An 18,417-nucleotide genomic window follows, 5' to 3' on the forward strand; every position below is an offset into this window, starting at 1 on the left:
TTGTTGGGAAAGGGCTTGTAAGTAAGCATTTCACGTTAAAGTTGTCAGTAGCTCCTGAAGTGTGGAAACACTTTGTTGCTTTTATGAATTTTCTTTTGTTGCGATTGCTGCGTGTTACTTGTTGCTTGTCCTTTGTTGCTCTGCATGTGCTTACTGATCATAGTAACATTTATTAATGAATTTATTTTTTACCCCTTTTTCTCCTCATTTTCGTGATATCCAGTTGGTAGTTACAGTCTTATCTAACCGCTGCAACTCCCGTACTGATTCAGGAAAGGCAAAGGTCTAGAGCCATGCGTCCTCTGAAACACAACCCTGCCAAGACGCACTGCTTCTTGACACACTGCTTGATTAACCAGGAAGCCAGCCACACCAATGTGCCGGAGGAAACACCGTCCAATTGGCGACCGTGTCAGTGCACAGCCCGCCGCAGGAGTCGCTAGAGCGCGATGGGACAAGGACATCCCGGCCGGCCTAACCCTCCCCTAACCCGGACGACGCTGGGTCAATTGTGCGCCGCCGCATGGGTCTCCCGGTCTCGGCCTGCTGCGACACAACCCAGGATAAAACCCGGACCTGTAGTGATGCCTCTAGCACTGCAATGCAGTGACTTAGACCGCTGCGCCACTCGGGAGGCACTCACTGCTCATTGTTTATCTGTATTGTTATTGTAATTGTTTTTAATAACCTGCCCAGGCACTGCGATTGAAGGTTAGCCAGCTGGCTAAAACCAGCACTTTTACTGAAAAGTTGATTAATGTGCACTGTCCCTGTAAAATAAAATAAACTCAAAGTCTACACCTGTTGTATTTGGCGCATGTGACAATTTTTTAAATTTGATTTCAGTTATTGGGCATAGCCTCAGTGTTCGTGGCATAAATAGGGTCTTCTAATGCCAGATCACATTACATCATCTGTCTTGAGCATTACCTCAACAGAGCATAAACTCAAACCTCACCCAGTTTATTTTCAATCTTTGTTATAATCAGCCAATGACTCCGTGGTACCCTGACCTCAAATGGTAGAGCATGTACTGACAAAATTGGCTAATAATATGTATAATAAAGTTGACCATGAAACCTGGACAACAAAAGCAGATCCAAACCCTGTTTTGTATTGGATACTGCAGTGTGAGTGTCATTTCATGATCCATTGAAAACATGATGCTAAAAGTTGTGTGGTCAGGTCACTTGTGAAAATGTCACTAAATGTAATTTCTTTTCAGGAATGGCCAGAGATATGGGTCTGAAGAGACTTTCATATGTCCAGTTTGGCAGCATGAGTAAAATGATTGTGAACTTCTGTCACAGCACCTGCTAGTGCAGAAAGAGAAACCCAGAGACCTCCACGCATCATGACAAAGGTTTCCTTTCATGTTTCAAAATAATGCAATGTTTTGACCTCAGGTAAACAAATAGCCCCCATATACAATTCGATTTCTGAGAAGTTAATGTCATGAATATATTGTTCACGGGATGGGATCCTAATGTCTTTCACAGACCAGAAATGAGGATCCCCTCTGAACTGAAACATAGCACCAGTTAAAAACGTCTTAATTGCTGGGTTTTATAGATATTAAACAGACTGCCAGAGATGCCTGAACTAAGACACCATACAACCCTTGTGGCAATGTGGCAACACAATCCTCAACATAACACGGCACAAACAACACAACATACAGGACAAACATCCGTGTAAATGATTCATACCACAACGAACATTTAAATTAAATTAAAAAAGGATTAACTGAGAATTGGAAACTGTAATCAGACATTCAAAATGAACATTGTAAAGGGTAAACAGAAAATGGCATGGATGCCAAGTCTTCCCAAAATAATTTACCAATAAAAAATCATTAAAAAAAAGTATTTATTTTTTAATCTTTCGCCTCTCTGTGTTTCATAAAGGTCCTTCAATTCACAAGAGGCTGAATGTATCTCACCTGGGGAAAGCATTTGAGCAAACAAAACAGCGCCCCTCTGTCTCAGTATGTACAGTATAGCGTATCTATGGGGATGTCTAGTCAAAAAGAGTATGACATTATTGCTGCCCGTAGCATTGAATACAAGGAAACCAGCGAGTATTTGGCCTCCCTTGATATATTTTTTTATAATAGCCAATCAGCATTGAGTTCAACTGAATGAGCTCAACTGTGATTTAAACCCTAACCCTAGCCAATGATTATAACAGTGATTCTGATCCAACCATAAATCCATAAATTGTGCCCCTGGCCTGAGAGGATGGAAGTTCAACATGTAGCTAGATGTAGTATGCTAATGTTAACTAGCTGCCTGGCGCATCGTTGCCCATGAGTTAGGCTAGCGAGGAAGCATTTTAGCCAGGTAGCCTAGGGATTCGAACCTGATATTCTGTACACCAGAAAGACATCTTAGCCTGCTAAGCCAAAGCCTATAGGCAATTTATCTTGAGAAGCTAATTACATTTTTTCTGGTCTCAGGCAAAGTTACTCATCACGTGTGTGTTCACCAAACCCCTTCATCCTGGTTAGTTGTTTTCATGTTGAGTAACCTTGCCTGATACCTGAAGAGTTACATTGGCTATAGGCTTTGGTTTAGCGAACTAATGTAATTTTCTGATGTGACACTTGTTCGAACCCTGTCATTCATATTTGTGCCGTGGCTCAAATGGGTTTTTATGAGGAAAAGGAGGTCCAAGGATGGGGAATTGTAACTGAGGTGGATCAGTTACCACACATGATTGATGAGTAGGCCTAACCTTGCCTGAGACCTAAAGAGTTGTTTTGGCTCCCTGAGTCAATGCCTAGGCTTCAGCTTAGCAGCCCAATGCTTTTCTGTAGCACAGGAGAGTTAGCACCCTGTGTGTTGGTTACACAAGTCTAAAATCTATTTACAGAGAGCTCGACATGGCTAGGATGTACTACTACATGAGGTGTGGTGTTGCTCTCCTCATTCAAGCCTCCAAGAAAATCTGGGTTGCTTAATATAAGCAATTTGAAATGATTTACTTTTGATGCTTAAGTACAGTGCCTTGCGAAAGTATTCGGCCCCATTGAACTTTGCGACCTTTTGCCACATTTCAGGCTTCAAACATAAAGATACAAAACTGTATTTTTTTGTGAAGAATCAACAACAAGTGGGACACAATCATGAAGTGGAACGACATTTATTGGATATTTCAAACTTTTTTAACAAATCAAAAACTGAAAAATTGGGCGTGCAAAATTATTCAGCCCCCTTAAGTTAATACTTTGTAGCGCCACCTTTTGCTGCGATTACAGCTGTAAGTCGCTTGGGGTATGTCTCTATCAGTTTTGCACATCGAGAGACTGACATTTTTTCCCATTCCTCCTTGCAAAATAGCTTGAGCTCAGTGAGGTTGGATGGAGAGCATTTGTGAACAGCAGTTTTCAGTTCTTTCCACAGATTCTCGATTGGATTCAGGTCTGGACTTTGACTTGGCCATTCTAACACCTGGATATGTTTATTTTTGAACCATTCCATTGTAGATTTTGCTTTATGTCTTGGATCATTGTCTTGTTGGAAGACAAATCTCCGTCCCAGTCTCAGGTCTTTTGCAGACTCCATCAGGTTTTCTTCCAGAATGGTCCTGTATTTGGCTCCATCCATCTTCCCATCAATTTTAACCATCTTCCCTGTCCCTGCTGAAGAAAAGCAGGCCCAAACCATGATGCTGCCACCACCATGTTTGACAGTGGGGATGGTGTGTTCAGCTGTGTTGCTTTTACGCCAAACATAACGTTTTGCATTGTTGCCAAAAAGTTCCATTTTGGTTTCATCTGACCAGAGCACCTTCTTCCACATGTTTGGTGTGTCTCCCAGGTGGCTTGTGGCAAACTTTAACTGACACTTTTTATGGATATCTTTAAGAAATGGCTTTCTTCTTGCCACTCTTCCATAAAGGCCAGATTTGTGCAATATACGACTGATTGTTGTCCTATGGACAGAGTCTCCCACCTCAGCTGTAGATCTCTGCAGTTCATCCAGAGTGATCATGGGCCTCTTGGCTGCATCTCTGATCAGTCTTCTCCTTGTATGAGCTGAAAGTTTAGAGGGACGGCCAGGTCTTGGTAGATTTGCAGTGGTCTGATACTCCTTCCATTTCAATATTATCGCTTGCACAGTGCTCCTTGAGATGTTTAAAGCTTGGGAAATATTTTTGTATCCAAATCCGGCTTTAAACTTCTTCACAACAGTATCTCGGACCTGCCTGGTGCGTTCCTTGTTCTTCATGATGCTCTCTGCGCTTTTAACGGACCTCTGAGACTATCACAGTGCAGGTACATTTATACGGAGACTTGATTACACACAGGTGGATTGTATTTATCATCATTAGTCATTTAGGTCAACATTGGATCATTCAGAGATCCTCACTGAACTTCTGGAGAGAGTTTGCTGCACTGAAAGTAAAGGGGCTGAATAATTTTGCACGCCCAATTTTTCAGTTTTTGTTTTGTTAAAAAAGTTTGAAATATCCAATAAATGTCGTTCCACTTCATGATTGTGTCCCACTTGTTGTTGATTCTTCACAAAAAAATACAGTTTTATATCTTTATGTTTGAAGCCTGAAATGTGGCAAAAGGTCGCAAAGTTCAAGGGGGCCGAATACTTTCGCAAGGCACTGTATATTTTAGCAATTACATTTACCTTTGATACTGAAGTATATTTACAACCAAATACTTTTAGACTTTTACTCAAGTAGTATTTTACTGGGTGACTCATTTTCTATTAAGGTATTTTTACTTTTAAATAAGTATGACAATTGGGTACTTTTTCCACTACTGGCATCAATCCAGTGGCCATTTTGCAAACTCCATATCATGTATGCTACAGAAACCCTGCTAACCAAACAACCGTGCTAAGTGAATGCACAGTTTAATTACAGGGTAACTACACTCAAAAATCTAAATTTAGTTAATTTTCCCCAGACTTTGAAAGTGGTCTCCGGATGTGGTTTAAGCTTTGTTGTGGACTTAAAACATCCAAAAAAGAAAAAAATCAGAAACCTGTGTATTTCAGACTTAGTTGAAAGCCTCATTTATCTATTTCAATAGTAGTTCTACTATTTGCCTACTTGCACAGTACAGCTTGGATTGGCCTGACTGTGAAAGACCAATATGGGATTCATCATTTTAAGTCATTCAGAGTGTATGTCAGAGTTTGTCATAGAATTCTTGACACAGGGCACCTTTCCTTCACCGGGTGGTCTGTTTGAGAAATTTGGGGCAAAATTAGAGTATGCCCACTTTCCAGGCACCACTGCTATATAATGTAGCCTATCATAAAACGACAAGTTGTGTTCTACTTATTGTGGGTTATATGTCTATTTGAGTACATTTTTCAACTAAACACAAGACACATCTTATGATTATGCATATAGGACTGTAGGGCCAGACCCAGTCCATATTATTTTCAAGTCAAAAGAAAAGCTGTCTATAGCTCTCATGGGATTGAGCACAGTGGAATTTTGCAATGGTATAGTGCCCCTTCAGTCTCTGCTATGTCCTATACAACTGCTGATCATAAACTTTTAACGGAAAAGGAGAAGGAACAACTTCACAGCAAGCTTGAAGCCCGACCAACACCATCCTTTTTATGTAAACTGAGACTAAAACTACAAATGCATTCCAAATAGGCCATGTAAAGATTGTTTGTTAAAAAGTAAGCCTGCTATTAAGCTTATCCACATAGGAAATAAAGGAAGGAAAGAAAATGTTTAATTTCTGCTATTTGAAATATAGCTGAATATTAGGATAGATTTCGGTCTCAAAGTCAACAGTGAAGTGGCAACTCCGGGATGCTGGCCTTCTAGGCAGAGTTCCTCTATCCAGTATCTGTGTTCTTTTGCCCATCTTAATCTGTAAATTTTTACTGACCAGTCTGAGATATGTCTTTTTCTTTGCAGCTCTGCTCTTCACTGTTGACGTTGAGACTGGTGTTTCGCGGGTACTATTTAATGAATCTGCTAGTTGAGGACTTGCGAGGTGTCTGTTTCTCAAACTAGACACTCTAATGTACTTGTCCTCTTACTCAGTTGTGCACCGGGGCCTCCCACTCCTCTTTCTATTCTGGTGAGGGCCAGTTTGTGCTGTTCTGTGAAGGGAGTAGTACACAGTTTCTTGGTAATTTCTCGCATGGAATAGCCTTCATTTCTCAGAACAAGAATAGACTGACGCGTTTCAGAAGAAAGTTATTTGTTTCAGGCAATTTTTAACCTGTAATCGGACCCACAAATGCTGATACACCAGATACTCAACTAGTCTAAAGAAGGCCAGTTTTATTTCTTATTTAATCAGAACAGTTTTCAGCTGTGCTAACATAATTGCAAAAGAGTTTTCTAGCAAGCCTTTTAAAATGATAAACTTGGATTAGCTAACACAACGTGCCATTGGAACACAGGAGTGATGGTTGCTGATAATGGGCCTCTGTACGCCTATGTAGATATTCCATTAAAAATCAGCCGTCTCCAGCTAAAATAGTAATTTACAACATTAACAGTGTCTACATTGTATTTCGTATCAATTTGATGTTATTTTAAATGGACAAAAAATGTGCTTATCTTTCAAAAACAAGGACATTTTGAAGTGTCCCCAAACTTTTGAACGGTAGTGTATATATTTTTCTGCATAAGTATAATACAGGAAGGCACAATTTATAGTCCAATATTTACACATGTTTTTGGAAGGTGGGTTGGGGGCACGTATTACAATTGTACAGTGTTTACCAATTATAATAAGAGTGTCATGACGCTGGCCTGGGGGTAGGTTTATGACAGTGATAAATACCCCCCCCCCCCCTTTTCCTCTCTCTACCCTACTGACGTGTCTATTGAAAATCCCTTGGTTAACATAGAGATTCTGGGAACATCCGAAGGTGAGGGGAAATTAACCATATTTTGGTAACCCAACCAGTTGAACATATGCGCTGGTACATAATGAATATGATGTCAGTTTGGTTGTCATCTGAGACATTCTCATCAATGATAGCATGACTTAAACACTACAGTGGGAAGTCTACACATTATAGTTATCAGATTCACATGGAATTGTTGTGCAATTTAAATGTTTGAATATGTAATTATTTGTGATGGGATGAAATGTGATTTTAGCTTCTAAAATGTGAGAATTGGGTTTTCATGAGTGAATTAGGCCCGACTCAGTGGCCCGCCCACGTGAAGAGACATTGGTTATAACCAATGAAACACGCCCTCCTCTCCCTTCCTATATTAAGCCTTGACGTCAATATAACCTCCTGTTCCGAGGACGTGAGGACGACGGTTCATACGTTAAAAAGGACTAACATGTCAACTACAGAACTAAGCCAACCTCAGCGTGAGCTTTGGTTGTGAATGGTATGAACGTTGAACTCTTATTCACTAAAGAAGTGAGACATCCCAGCCGTTGAGTTAGCAACATCAGCTAAAAACGTGGGCTAGGAAAGGACAGAGAGAGTATCCCGTCTACCACCCAAAGACGACACTACAACATTTCCCGTTCCCCACCAGAGACACTCTTCAAAGGACAAAGGACTCTGTTGGGCAACACGGCCATCCATCTACCACCAACCTATTGAAGCACAGCTCAGAGTAAATATTTATTGCATTTTCCTTTTCCAAATGGGCGGTAATTTAGAATGCATAGGATATTGTATTTACGATATCACAGCTTCACACTTTGTTCTTCAGTCTTCCCGCTCTTTCACTCAAACCCAACCCACTTTCCTTTGTGTATCCAGCTGTCATATCTGTTCCGTCCGCTAGGGACATTTTCCTTTATGACATCATTTGTAATCAAGGTATGATTCATTCTGTGTATATGTAATTCAGTGTGATTAGTTAGGTATTTAGTAAATAAATAATTCAACCAAATTTTGTATTGCTGATTCAACTTGTTAGCCAGGGTTCGTGAAGATAACCAAGAATTTGCAACTTTCAGATGAGACTGAAATAAGGTGACGATTAATATTGACTGCTATTGATGTAAAATATTACTTGGTCTTTAAGAGATTATTCGGAAGATAACAGCTCTATAAATATTATTTCGTGGTGCCCCGATTTTCTAGTTAATTACATTTACATGATTAGCTCAATCAGGTAATATTAATTACGGAGAAAGTATTTTATAGAATAGAATGTCTTTTCACTTAATCCGGCATAGCCAAAGATACAACAAGAGTCTGGTAGCAGCAGTTGTGATGTGTGTTTAGCATGAATGTGTGAGTGTGTGTGTGTGTGTGTGCGTGCATGTGTGCGTGCGTGCATGTGTGTATGGATGAGTGCATATCTGTGTGGGTGTGCACTTGAGTGAGTGCATGTGTGCTAAATTGCGGAGAGGCTGTGCAGGTGGTCAATTCAGTTCAGGTGTTCAGCAGTCTGATGGCTTGTAGATAGAAACTGTCTCCGAGCCTGTTGGTATCAGACCTCATGCTCCGATGTCGTCTGCCCGACAGTAAGGGAGAGAACAGCTCATGGCTGGAGTGAGTGGGGTCCTTGATCACGCTGCTGGCCTTCCTCGGGCACCGTTTCGAATAGATAGATGGGAGGGAGCACGGTGCCAGTGATGTCCTGGAATGTCTTCACCACCCACTGGAGTGTGGTTTTGGTTTGGTTTTATCAATAATAGGCTAGTCTATTAGTTTCATAAAATATTTTAGCGGATTTCCTTATAAATACATAAAGGATTTTTAAAAGAGCGACAATTTAACATACATGTAGAAAAGTAGCTGCATTAATGCATTAAGTGTGTGATTAAGTGTAGCCTACTGTACAGCTGCATACACTGTACTGGCAGAAGATGGTGGATTTGTACCATGTCATTTCCCCTTACTTACCTTTATATTTTCATATTTTTCAGAGTTTTTCTTTGAATTCCATAAATTGCTGTAGTGACAGAATTCTCAAGAAACCTAGCCAATCGTGGAAGATACATTGAGTTGTATTAGAAAACATAACAGAAATACTTCTGAAAATTGTTGTACATCATTCAGCTATAGAGATGCTCAATGTTGTGTATTTGACAGTTATGGTGATGACATATTGAAATGTGCTGCAATTTTAGAAAAAGGTACACACAAAAATGTTGAAATGGTTTGACATGATGTCTTCTCATGGAGTTTCAAGATTTGTATGTTGCAATTTTCAGGTTAGCATTAGAGTATAACCTTTTATGTCAGTGTCTGTCTGAAACATTTTAAGCCTGAGAGCTGAATTGTTTTTAAAAAGTAAACATATTCAAAGAGATCATCCATACAGAAAGGGCTACATCCTAAGGAGATGATTGGATAGGTAGGAAGATATGGGGTTGGAAAGATGTAGAGTTGAACTTGCAGGAGAAAAACTCCCCACCCTACTCAGCACATTATACACACACACACACACACACACACACACACACACACACACACACACACACACACACACACACACACACACACACACACACACACACACCAAAAAATAAATATTTCATATTATTATTTGAGCACAAAGCTATACTGGTAACTAAGCTCAAACAGCATGTTTAGTATATCATTGTTATCAACTCAAACACTTAACCACAGGGCTACTTTAGTCATAAAAGTAGGCTAAATCAGATATATTTTAAATCCATACAAAAGTGAGCTCTGAAAAGAGATAATCCAGCAAAGAGGCTCACAAAGAACAAAATGCCTGCGGTTGGTTGGAAAGCTACTTTATTGGAGCAGTGGATGTGAAGCTGCCTATGAAAATCATCTCAGATCAGTTTTTAGGACATGCTTGTCACTATGCATGTAACTCACTATGCGCCTGAATTAGTGAGTCCACAGGACCAGCAATATTAACCTCTAACGGAGAATAATATCCAGCTCAAAAGGTATTATGAACATTCTTTCATAATCCCCAATAAATTGATTTGACTTTCATCATTTGCCTCAGCATTGTAAGTCCCAAATGGCCTCCAGTTTAAGGTTTGACTTCAACGTAGTTGGATACTGAATACAGGCATATTGCAGTAGTGTAATTATACATATTACATATTGCATTTAGAAGTCAACTACCCAATCTATAATTTGATTAATTGGGTGTTTTGAGGGAGGAAATAAGACAAATCTCGCCCTAAGAGAGGTTGTAGATACTTTCAGTTCCAGATTGTGTTCACAGTGTCAGAACTTTATTAAAAGAGGATGCATGCTCAAGATGCTTTCAATGCTCAACAAAGCATCCATTGCAGAATGACAGTAGCCTAGATCCATGTGTGAATGCATATGGATTTCTCTGGGCTAAATCCTAACATGTTAACCACTTTCAATGTATGATCATTTGTCTAAACAACTTTTACATCTAAAATACCACAAAAAGTAAGGACCCTCTCTTGATGGCCATTGGTCATACATGCCATACTGTAGGCCTATATGTCGTCTGAGCCAATGAACTGTCCAGTTTAAGACATTGAGATGTTCTTATTCATTATTCATTCATCATCTAAGATGTCAAATAATAAGTTACTTCTCCTCTAAGACCGACCTTTTTCAAAACACCACATGTATGTGCACTCTATATTTTGATCAGTCAATCAATATGTTAGGCGAATTAGAAACTAAATCAATCGCAACTCTTTTTAACTTAATAGGGTACCTTTGCTTGAGGTGGGATAAACTCACCTGATTCCCAAAAACGCCGATGGAACAGGCGGTGGACACCTCTTCGGAACCAAACCAAACCGATGCCAGGCGGGAGGGCATTCCAAGGATGAAGACCTGGGATAGGGAACTTGCAAACTGTCCGAGCATCGTCACCCAAAATAAGTTTGACCTGACGCTGGCCACCTTGATCCATGTCCCAAGGCAATTAATTGCGGTGGCCATCAGTGCTATGAGCCGCAGTCCCTTTTTGTCCAAAAGCCAGGAGACAGGCCATATAAAAGGAATATAGGTCAACATATAGACCATTGACATCCAGTCAATGGTAAAAGAGTCCACATTGTAGAATTTCATAAAAATATTGTTGATTATTCCGTATTGGATCCATTGAAATGCGTTGCACAGGGAGTAACAGCTGAAAAGGAACACCATCACCCATCTCCTTTTGTATAAACGCGTGGTAGTTGAAGGCCTATTGTCCTGGTTCTCATTCGAGATGCTCGTACATTCAATTTGTTCCTCCATGTCCACGGATTTGGAAGGGTTCGTTTTCCTCAGATCCAGACCATTTTTCTCCTCTTTAATTGCTTTGTTATCAAAGTCAGGATTGTCGCCCATAATGACAACGTTTTTGGGTACCCTTGGGTATCTGCGCGCACTGTTAGTTTAGTCTACAGAAACTGCAACTTAAACACCTAGGTCTTTGTATTATTCAAAATGAGCACGCAGTGTAGGCTAACGCGCAACACATCTAAACGTTTTAAATGTGCAACTAACGTCAAAATGCTCGGTGAGCAATATCTTCTAACTAGCTATTAAAAAGCAGACAACTGCAAGCCAAATAGTAAACCAGGGTATAATGTAGGCAAATGTTAAATATCATCTCTTATTATATAATGATGCAAAGTTCCAAAACTTGAAATGGGGAATCATACATACAGCCTATGTTTCTCTTAACATAAGAATGTCACGAATAGGTCGGTGATAGTACTTTTGCTACGAGAAAAATTCCAATCGGCTTGTTATAACACCACGTGATGTCCAAACTCTATCTCCACCCTGATGGAAGTTGAACCAATGACAAGGAAAACTTCCGCACACGACGTGACTGACAGAACAAATTATAATTAGCATTTAATGACCCATATTGCTTCTTACAAACACGTTTCTTGCTAAATTTTTATTTTATTTTATTTTACCTTTATTTAACCAGGCAAGTCAGTTAAGAACAAATTCTTATTTTCAATGACGGCCTGGGAACAGTGGGTTAACTGCCTGTTCAGGGGCAGAACGACAGATTTGTACCTTGTCAGCTCGGGGGTTTGAACACGCAACCTTCCGGTTACTAGTCCAACGCTCTAACCACTAGGCTACCCTGCCGCCCCAGTAAATGTGACAATGAATTAATAAACAAACATTGTACACAATTACAGTGGCGTCATTAGGTCTGGGCTTGAAGGGCTTCAGCCCAGATGTTTTTGATCAAGCCCTGAACCTTTTGGTGGTAAAAAAAAAAAACACACACACATCACCTGTCCTATGCGGTATAAAATAAAACGTTTTACCGACTAATTTTACCAGTGGACCGCTCATGTCCCTTGACCATTCCCTCACCCCTACAGCACCGGTTAGATGACATCACTCAGCAAAATGTCTGTCACTCAGTCAGTCTGCAGCATAGCACAGAGCAATTATGGATATTCAAAATGTATTCCAAAGGAGTGGCAAAAAGACGAGCAGGTTGAGGTGCAGAGGCAGCAGAGTTAGCCACAGGTTTGTGCAGGGTTGGTGGTAGCTAACAAGCTAGTCTCCCTCAGCATAAGGGTTGGCTAATGAAAATAAGCTAGCGTTAGTAGTCAGCATCCTTAAGCTATTGGCTGTCAGTCAGAGTTAATGAACAGTATATTTAGTGAATGGGCAAGCTAGGGATATTGATATAAGCAGTGGTGACTTGTCATTCAGGGTAGGTGGGGCAGAGCCCCACATTTTTTCCAAAAGCAGGCTTGCTTGTTTGGCATGCTATTTTGTCATTAATACGTGTCACATACCAGTTTGCAAACAATGTAAAAATAATATATATCATTGAGTTAATAAAGCCACTTACAAACATGGTCTCTTTTTTTTCTTGAGTAATGCATGTCTTTCAGCCTAGCTCAGTGCTTTCTGTTGTGGTCGGGCAAGCCAGCAGAAAACATGAAGCGCTGCGTCGTGATTGGCTCAGTGTTCTGTCACTCAATAACCTGTTTTAGAGAAATGTAATGATCAAATATTGTAAGAGCTTTCATTGTCTGCTTATATGCCCACTTTGTTTAGCCTACAGTTCTAACTTGGTGTACAGGGAGAGCACTGTAACAACGGCCCATGTTCTGAAATATGTTGCTGTACATTTCAAAAGTGCTAAACAAATAGTTATATTGACGAACATTACGTCCGTCCTAGCTCACTCATTGTCTTAATCGAAATTACGGATTGCCTCTTAGCCAATTGTCATCCCCTTATGACATAGTTTGTACATCTCAATTGTCAGTAGAAACCACATTTGTTTAAGCAAGTCAGCTATATCAGCTATATTTTTTTTAAAGGCAGTAAATGAGGCTGAATGAGCTGTTTTACTGCCAGACAAGACTCCACTGATAGCCAGGTGTAGCAGCGGTAAGATGTTGGGACTGCTGTTGGGACTCTGCTGTTGGGACAAGCCCTAACAGTTTTTGGGCACCATTTGTCATCGTTGTAGTGCAATTCATGTATTGTTTAGTGTTGTGTTGTGTAGTGGCTTTGCTGGCATGCATTCCATTTATTTATTTATTTTGCTAAAATTGCCACTGGATATAAGTCATGATATTAGTAAAAAGGTTTATTTCCAGCAAGTGTATTTGATGGGTTTGGTTTCTGTAGCTAGTTTGGCTGGCTATCCACATCGGTAGCTACTGGCTGGCTAGCTAGTTAAGACCGAAGAGATGAGAGAATGTTTTTCTGACTTGAAGCACATATCTTCTGACAGTGACACAGTGCCGACCTGTGGACTGAAGCTGAACTTTACTACAACATTATATTTAACCCTGTTTAAAATTAGCAATGTTGAGGTAGAACTGACAAAATGAAATGAATCATAGAGGTCTTATAATCTATTCCATTCGACAGGTAAACATGCTTAGCTCATGTCTGTTATTTCCATACAGGCTATCTTTTTTATTTTATTTAACCTTTATTTAACACGAACGAAAACAGTTTTTCAGAAATGTTTGCAAATGTAATAAGTATTCAGACCCTTTCTACTCCTGTTTCCATTGATCATCCTTGAGATGTATCTACATCTTGATTGGAGTAAATTAAATTGATTGGACATGATTTGGAAAGGCACACACCTGTCTATATAAGGTTCCACAGTTCACAGTGCATGTCAGAGAAAAAACCAAGCCATGTGGTCGAAGGAATTGTCCATAGAGCTCCGAGACATTGTGTCGAGGCACACATCTGGGGAAGGGTAAAATAAAATGTCTGCAGCATTGAAGGTCCCCAAGAACATAGTGGCCTTCATCATTCTTAAATGGAAGAAGTTTGGAACCACCAAGACTCTTCCTAGGGCTGGTCGCCCGGCCAAACTGAAAAATCGGGGGATGAGGGCCTTGGTCAGGGATGTGACCAAGAACGCGATGTTAACTCTGACAGAGCTCCAGAGTTCCTCTGTGGAGATGGGAGAACCTTCCAGAAGGACAACCATCTCTGCAGCACTCCACCAACCAGGCCTTTATGGTAGAGTGGCCAGACGGAAGCCACTCTTAGTAAAAGGCACATGACAGCCCGCTAGGAGTTTGCCAAAAGGCACCTAAAGACTCTCAGACCATGAGAAACAAGATTCTCTGGTCTGATGAAACCAAGATTGTACTCTTTGGCCTGAATGCCAGCGTCAAGTCTGGAGGAAACCTGACATCATCCCTATGGTGAAGCATGGTGGTGGCAGCATCATGCTGTGGGGATGTTTTTCAGCGGCAGGGACTGGGAGACTAGTCAGGATTGCCAAAAGGCAAGGATTAGTAGTAATGGCGTCAGAGGGGATGGCTGCCATTTTAAGGGCTCCTAACCAACTGTACTATTTTGTTATGTTTTTTTTGCATCGTTTGTGACTTATTTTGTACATAATGTTACTGCTACCGTCTCGCATGACCGGAAAGAGCTTCTGGACATCAGAACAGCGATTACTCACCTCAAACTAGACAAAGATTTGAGAGTCCGAAGCAAAGGATATACTGCTTTCTTGAGACCAGGCCCAAATCCCTGTCATTCACATGAAGAAAAGATGGAGAAAAAGGGGAAGGAGATCGGGTTGTGTTGCGTCGTGAGAATTCAGAGAAGAGTGAGTAAACCTCCACTACCATCTGTACTATTGGCCAATGTGCAATCATTGGATAATGCACTGGACAATCTACGATTAAGACTATCCTATCATCGGGACATTAAAAACTGTAATATCTTATGTTTCACCGAGTCGTGGCTGAACGACGACACGGATAATACTGAGCTGGCTGGGTTTTCCGTGCATCGGCAGGACAGAGCATCTGAGGGGCGGGAGTGTGTGTCTATTTGTCAATAATCGCTGGTGCTCGATGTCTAGTATTAAAGAAATCTTGAGGTATTGCTCGTCTGAGGTAGAGTACATTATGATAAGCTGTAGACCACACTATCTACTAAGAGACTTCTCATCTATATTATTCATAGCTGTCTATTTACCACCACAAACAGATGCTGGCACTAAGACCGCACTCAATTAGCAGTATAAGGCCATTAGCAAACAAGAAAATGCTCATCCAGAAGCAGAGCTCCTATTGGCCATGGATTTTAATACAGGCAAATCCGTTTTACCTGATTTCTACCAGCATGCCACGTGTAACCAGAGGAAAATAAACTCTAGACCACCTTTACTCCACACACAGAGACAAATACAAAGCTCTCCCTCACCCTCCATTTGGCAAATCTGACCATAATTCTATCCTCCTGATTCTTGCTTACAAGCAAAAATTGGTCAGATGATGCAGATGCTACGCTACATGACTGTTTTGCAAGCAAAGACTGGAATATGTTCTGGGATTCATCCAATGCCATTGAGGAGTATACCACCTCACTCACCAGCTTCATCAATAAGTGCATCGACGAAGCCGTCACCACGGTGATCGTACGTACATATCCCAACCAGAAGCCATGGATTACAGGCCACATCCTCACCGAACTAAAGGCTAGAGATGCCACTTTCAAGGAGCAGGACACTAATCCGGACACTTATAAGAAATCCCGCTACGCCCTCAGACAAACCATCAAACATGGAAAACATCAAAACAGGAGTAAGACTGAATCCTACTACACCGGCTCTGACGCTCGTCGGATGGAGCAGGGCTTGAAAGGTAACCTGCACAAATGATTACCGCCCCGTAGCACTCTTGTCAGTAGCCATGAAGCGCTTTTAAAGGCTGGTCATGGCTCACATCAACACCATCATCCCGGAAACCCTAGACCCACTCCAATTCGCATACTGCCCCAACAGCTCCACAGATGATGCAATTTCAATCGCACTCCGCACTGCCCTTTCCCACCTGGACAAAAGGAATACCTTTGTGAGAATGCTGTTCAGTGACTACAGCTCAGCGTTCAACACCATAGTGCCCACGAAGCTCATTACTAAGCTAAGGACCCTGGGACTAAACACCTCCTTCTGCAACTGGATCCTGTACTTCCTGACGGGCCGCCACGCTGATCGGGGCCACTCAGGGATGCGTGCTACGCCCCTCCTGTACTCCCTGTTCACCAAGGACTGCGTGGCCAAACATGACTCCAACACCATCATTAAGCTTGCTGACGACACAATAGTGGTAGGCCTGATCAACGACAACGATGAGAGAGCCTATAGAGAGGTCAGAGACCTGGCAGTGTGGTGTCAGGACAACAACCTCTCCCTCACTGTGAGCAAGACAAAGGAGATGATCGTGGACTACAGGAAAAGGAGGGCCGAACAGGCCCCCATTAACATTGACGGGGCTGTAGTGGAGCGGGTCGAGAGTTTCAAGTTCCTTGGTGTCCACATCACCAAATAACTATCATGGTCCAAACACACCAAGACAGTCGGGAAGAGGGCACGACAACACTTTTCCCCCCTCAGGAGACTAAAAAGATTTGGCATGGGTCCCTAAATCCTCAAACAGTTATACAGCTACACCATTGAGAGCATCCTGACCGGTTCCATCTCCACCTGGTATGGCAACTGTTCTGCATCTGACCAGAAGGCGCTGCAGAGGGTCAAGCATCACTGGGGCCAATATATGTCCTGCCATCCAGGACATATATACTAGGTAGGTGTCAGAGGAAGGCCCAAAAATGGTCAAATACTCCAGTCACCCAATTCATAGACTGTTCTCTCTGCTACCGCAGAGACTGCACCTGTACTGACCTCGCCTTCTGGATGATAGAGGGGTGAACAGGCAATGGCTCTGGTGGTTGTTGTCCTTGATGATCTTTTTGGCCTTCCTGTGACATCGGGTGGTGTAGGTGTTCTGGAGGGCAGGTAGTTTTCACTACCCTGAGGTAGACCTCACTACCCTCTGGAGAGCCTTACAGTTATGGGAGGAGCAGTTGCCGTTCCAGGCGGTGACACAGCCCGACAGGATGCTCTCGATTGTGCATCTGTAAAGTTTGTGAGTGTTTTTGGTGACGAGCCGAATTTCTTTAACCTCCTGAAGAGGTTGAAGGTTGAAGAGGCGCTGCTGTGCCTTCTTCACCACGCTGTCTGTGTGGTTGGACCATTTAAGTTTGTTTGTGATGTGTACACCGAGGAACTTAAAACTTTCTACACTCTCCACTACTGTCCCATCGATGTGGATAGAAAGGGGGGTGCTCCCTCTGCTGTTTCCTGAAGTCCACAATCATCTCCTTTGTTTTGTTGACATTGAGTGTGAGGTTATTTTCCTGACACCACACTCCGAGGGCCCTCATCTCCTCCCTGTAGGCTGTCTCGTCGTTGTTGGTAATCAAGTCTACCCCTGCAGTGTCGTCTGCAAACTTGATGATTGAGTTGGAGGCGTGCATGGCCACGCAGTCGTGGGTGAACAGGGAGTACAGGAGAGGGCTGAGAATGCACCCTTGTGGGGCCCCAGTGTTGAGGATCAGCGGGGTGGAGATGTTGTTACTTACCCTCACCACCTGGGGGTGGCCCGTCAGGAAGTCCAGTACCCAGTTGCACAAGGCGGGTCGAGACCCAGTGTCTCAAGCTTGATGACGAGTTTGGAGGGTACTATGGTGTGAAATGCTGAGCTGTATTCGGTGAACAGCATTCTCACATAGGTATTCCTCTTGTCCAGATGAGTCAGGGCAGTGTGCAGTGTGATTGTGTCGTCTATGGACCTATTGGGGCGGTAAGCAAATTGGAGTGGGTCTAGGGTGTCAGGTAGGGTGGAGGTGATATGGTCCTTGACTAGCCTTTCAAAGCACTTCATGTTGACGGAAGTGAGTGCTACGGGGCGATAGTCATTTAGCTCAGTTACCTTAGCTTTCTTGGGAACAGGAACAATGGTGGCCCTCTTGAAGCATGTGGGCACAGCAGACTGGGATAAGGATTGATTGAATATGTCAGTAAACACACCAGCCAGCTGGTCTGCACATGCTCTGAGGACACGGCTGGGGATGCCGTCTGGGCCTGCAGCCTTGCGAGGGTTGACAGGTTTAAATGTTTTTCTCACGTCGGCTGCAGTGAAGGAGAGCCTGCAGGTTTTGGTAGCGGGACGTGTCAGTATTGTCCTCAAAGCGATTAAAGAAGTTG

The 18,417-nt window shown here is 42.1% G+C and overlaps 1 protein-coding gene across 2 annotated transcripts in view; it reads right to left on the reverse strand.

The window, feature by feature from the left end:
- Positions 1-11,613, reverse strand: part of LOC110505546 (choline/ethanolamine transporter flvcr2a) — a 35,591-nt gene extending 23,978 nt beyond the window's left edge. The window contains exon 1 of one of the 2 annotated variants that reach the window (XM_021584840.3): positions 10,638-11,613. In XM_021584840.3, the coding sequence (XP_021440515.3) occupies positions 10,638-11,234 (597 nt within the window). In that variant the 5' untranslated portion in view covers positions 11,235-11,613. The remainder of the gene's footprint in view (positions 1-10,637) is intronic. The other variant, XM_021584841.3, reaches the window with a different exon arrangement.
- Between the last annotated feature and the right edge of the window lie 6,804 nt (positions 11,614-18,417).

The sequence above is a fragment of the Oncorhynchus mykiss genome, chromosome 25 (genome assembly GCF_057628025.1).
Source record: "Oncorhynchus mykiss isolate SJ-2025 chromosome 25, ASM5762802v1, whole genome shotgun sequence".
Classification (NCBI taxonomy): domain Eukaryota; kingdom Metazoa; phylum Chordata; class Actinopteri; order Salmoniformes; family Salmonidae; genus Oncorhynchus; species Oncorhynchus mykiss.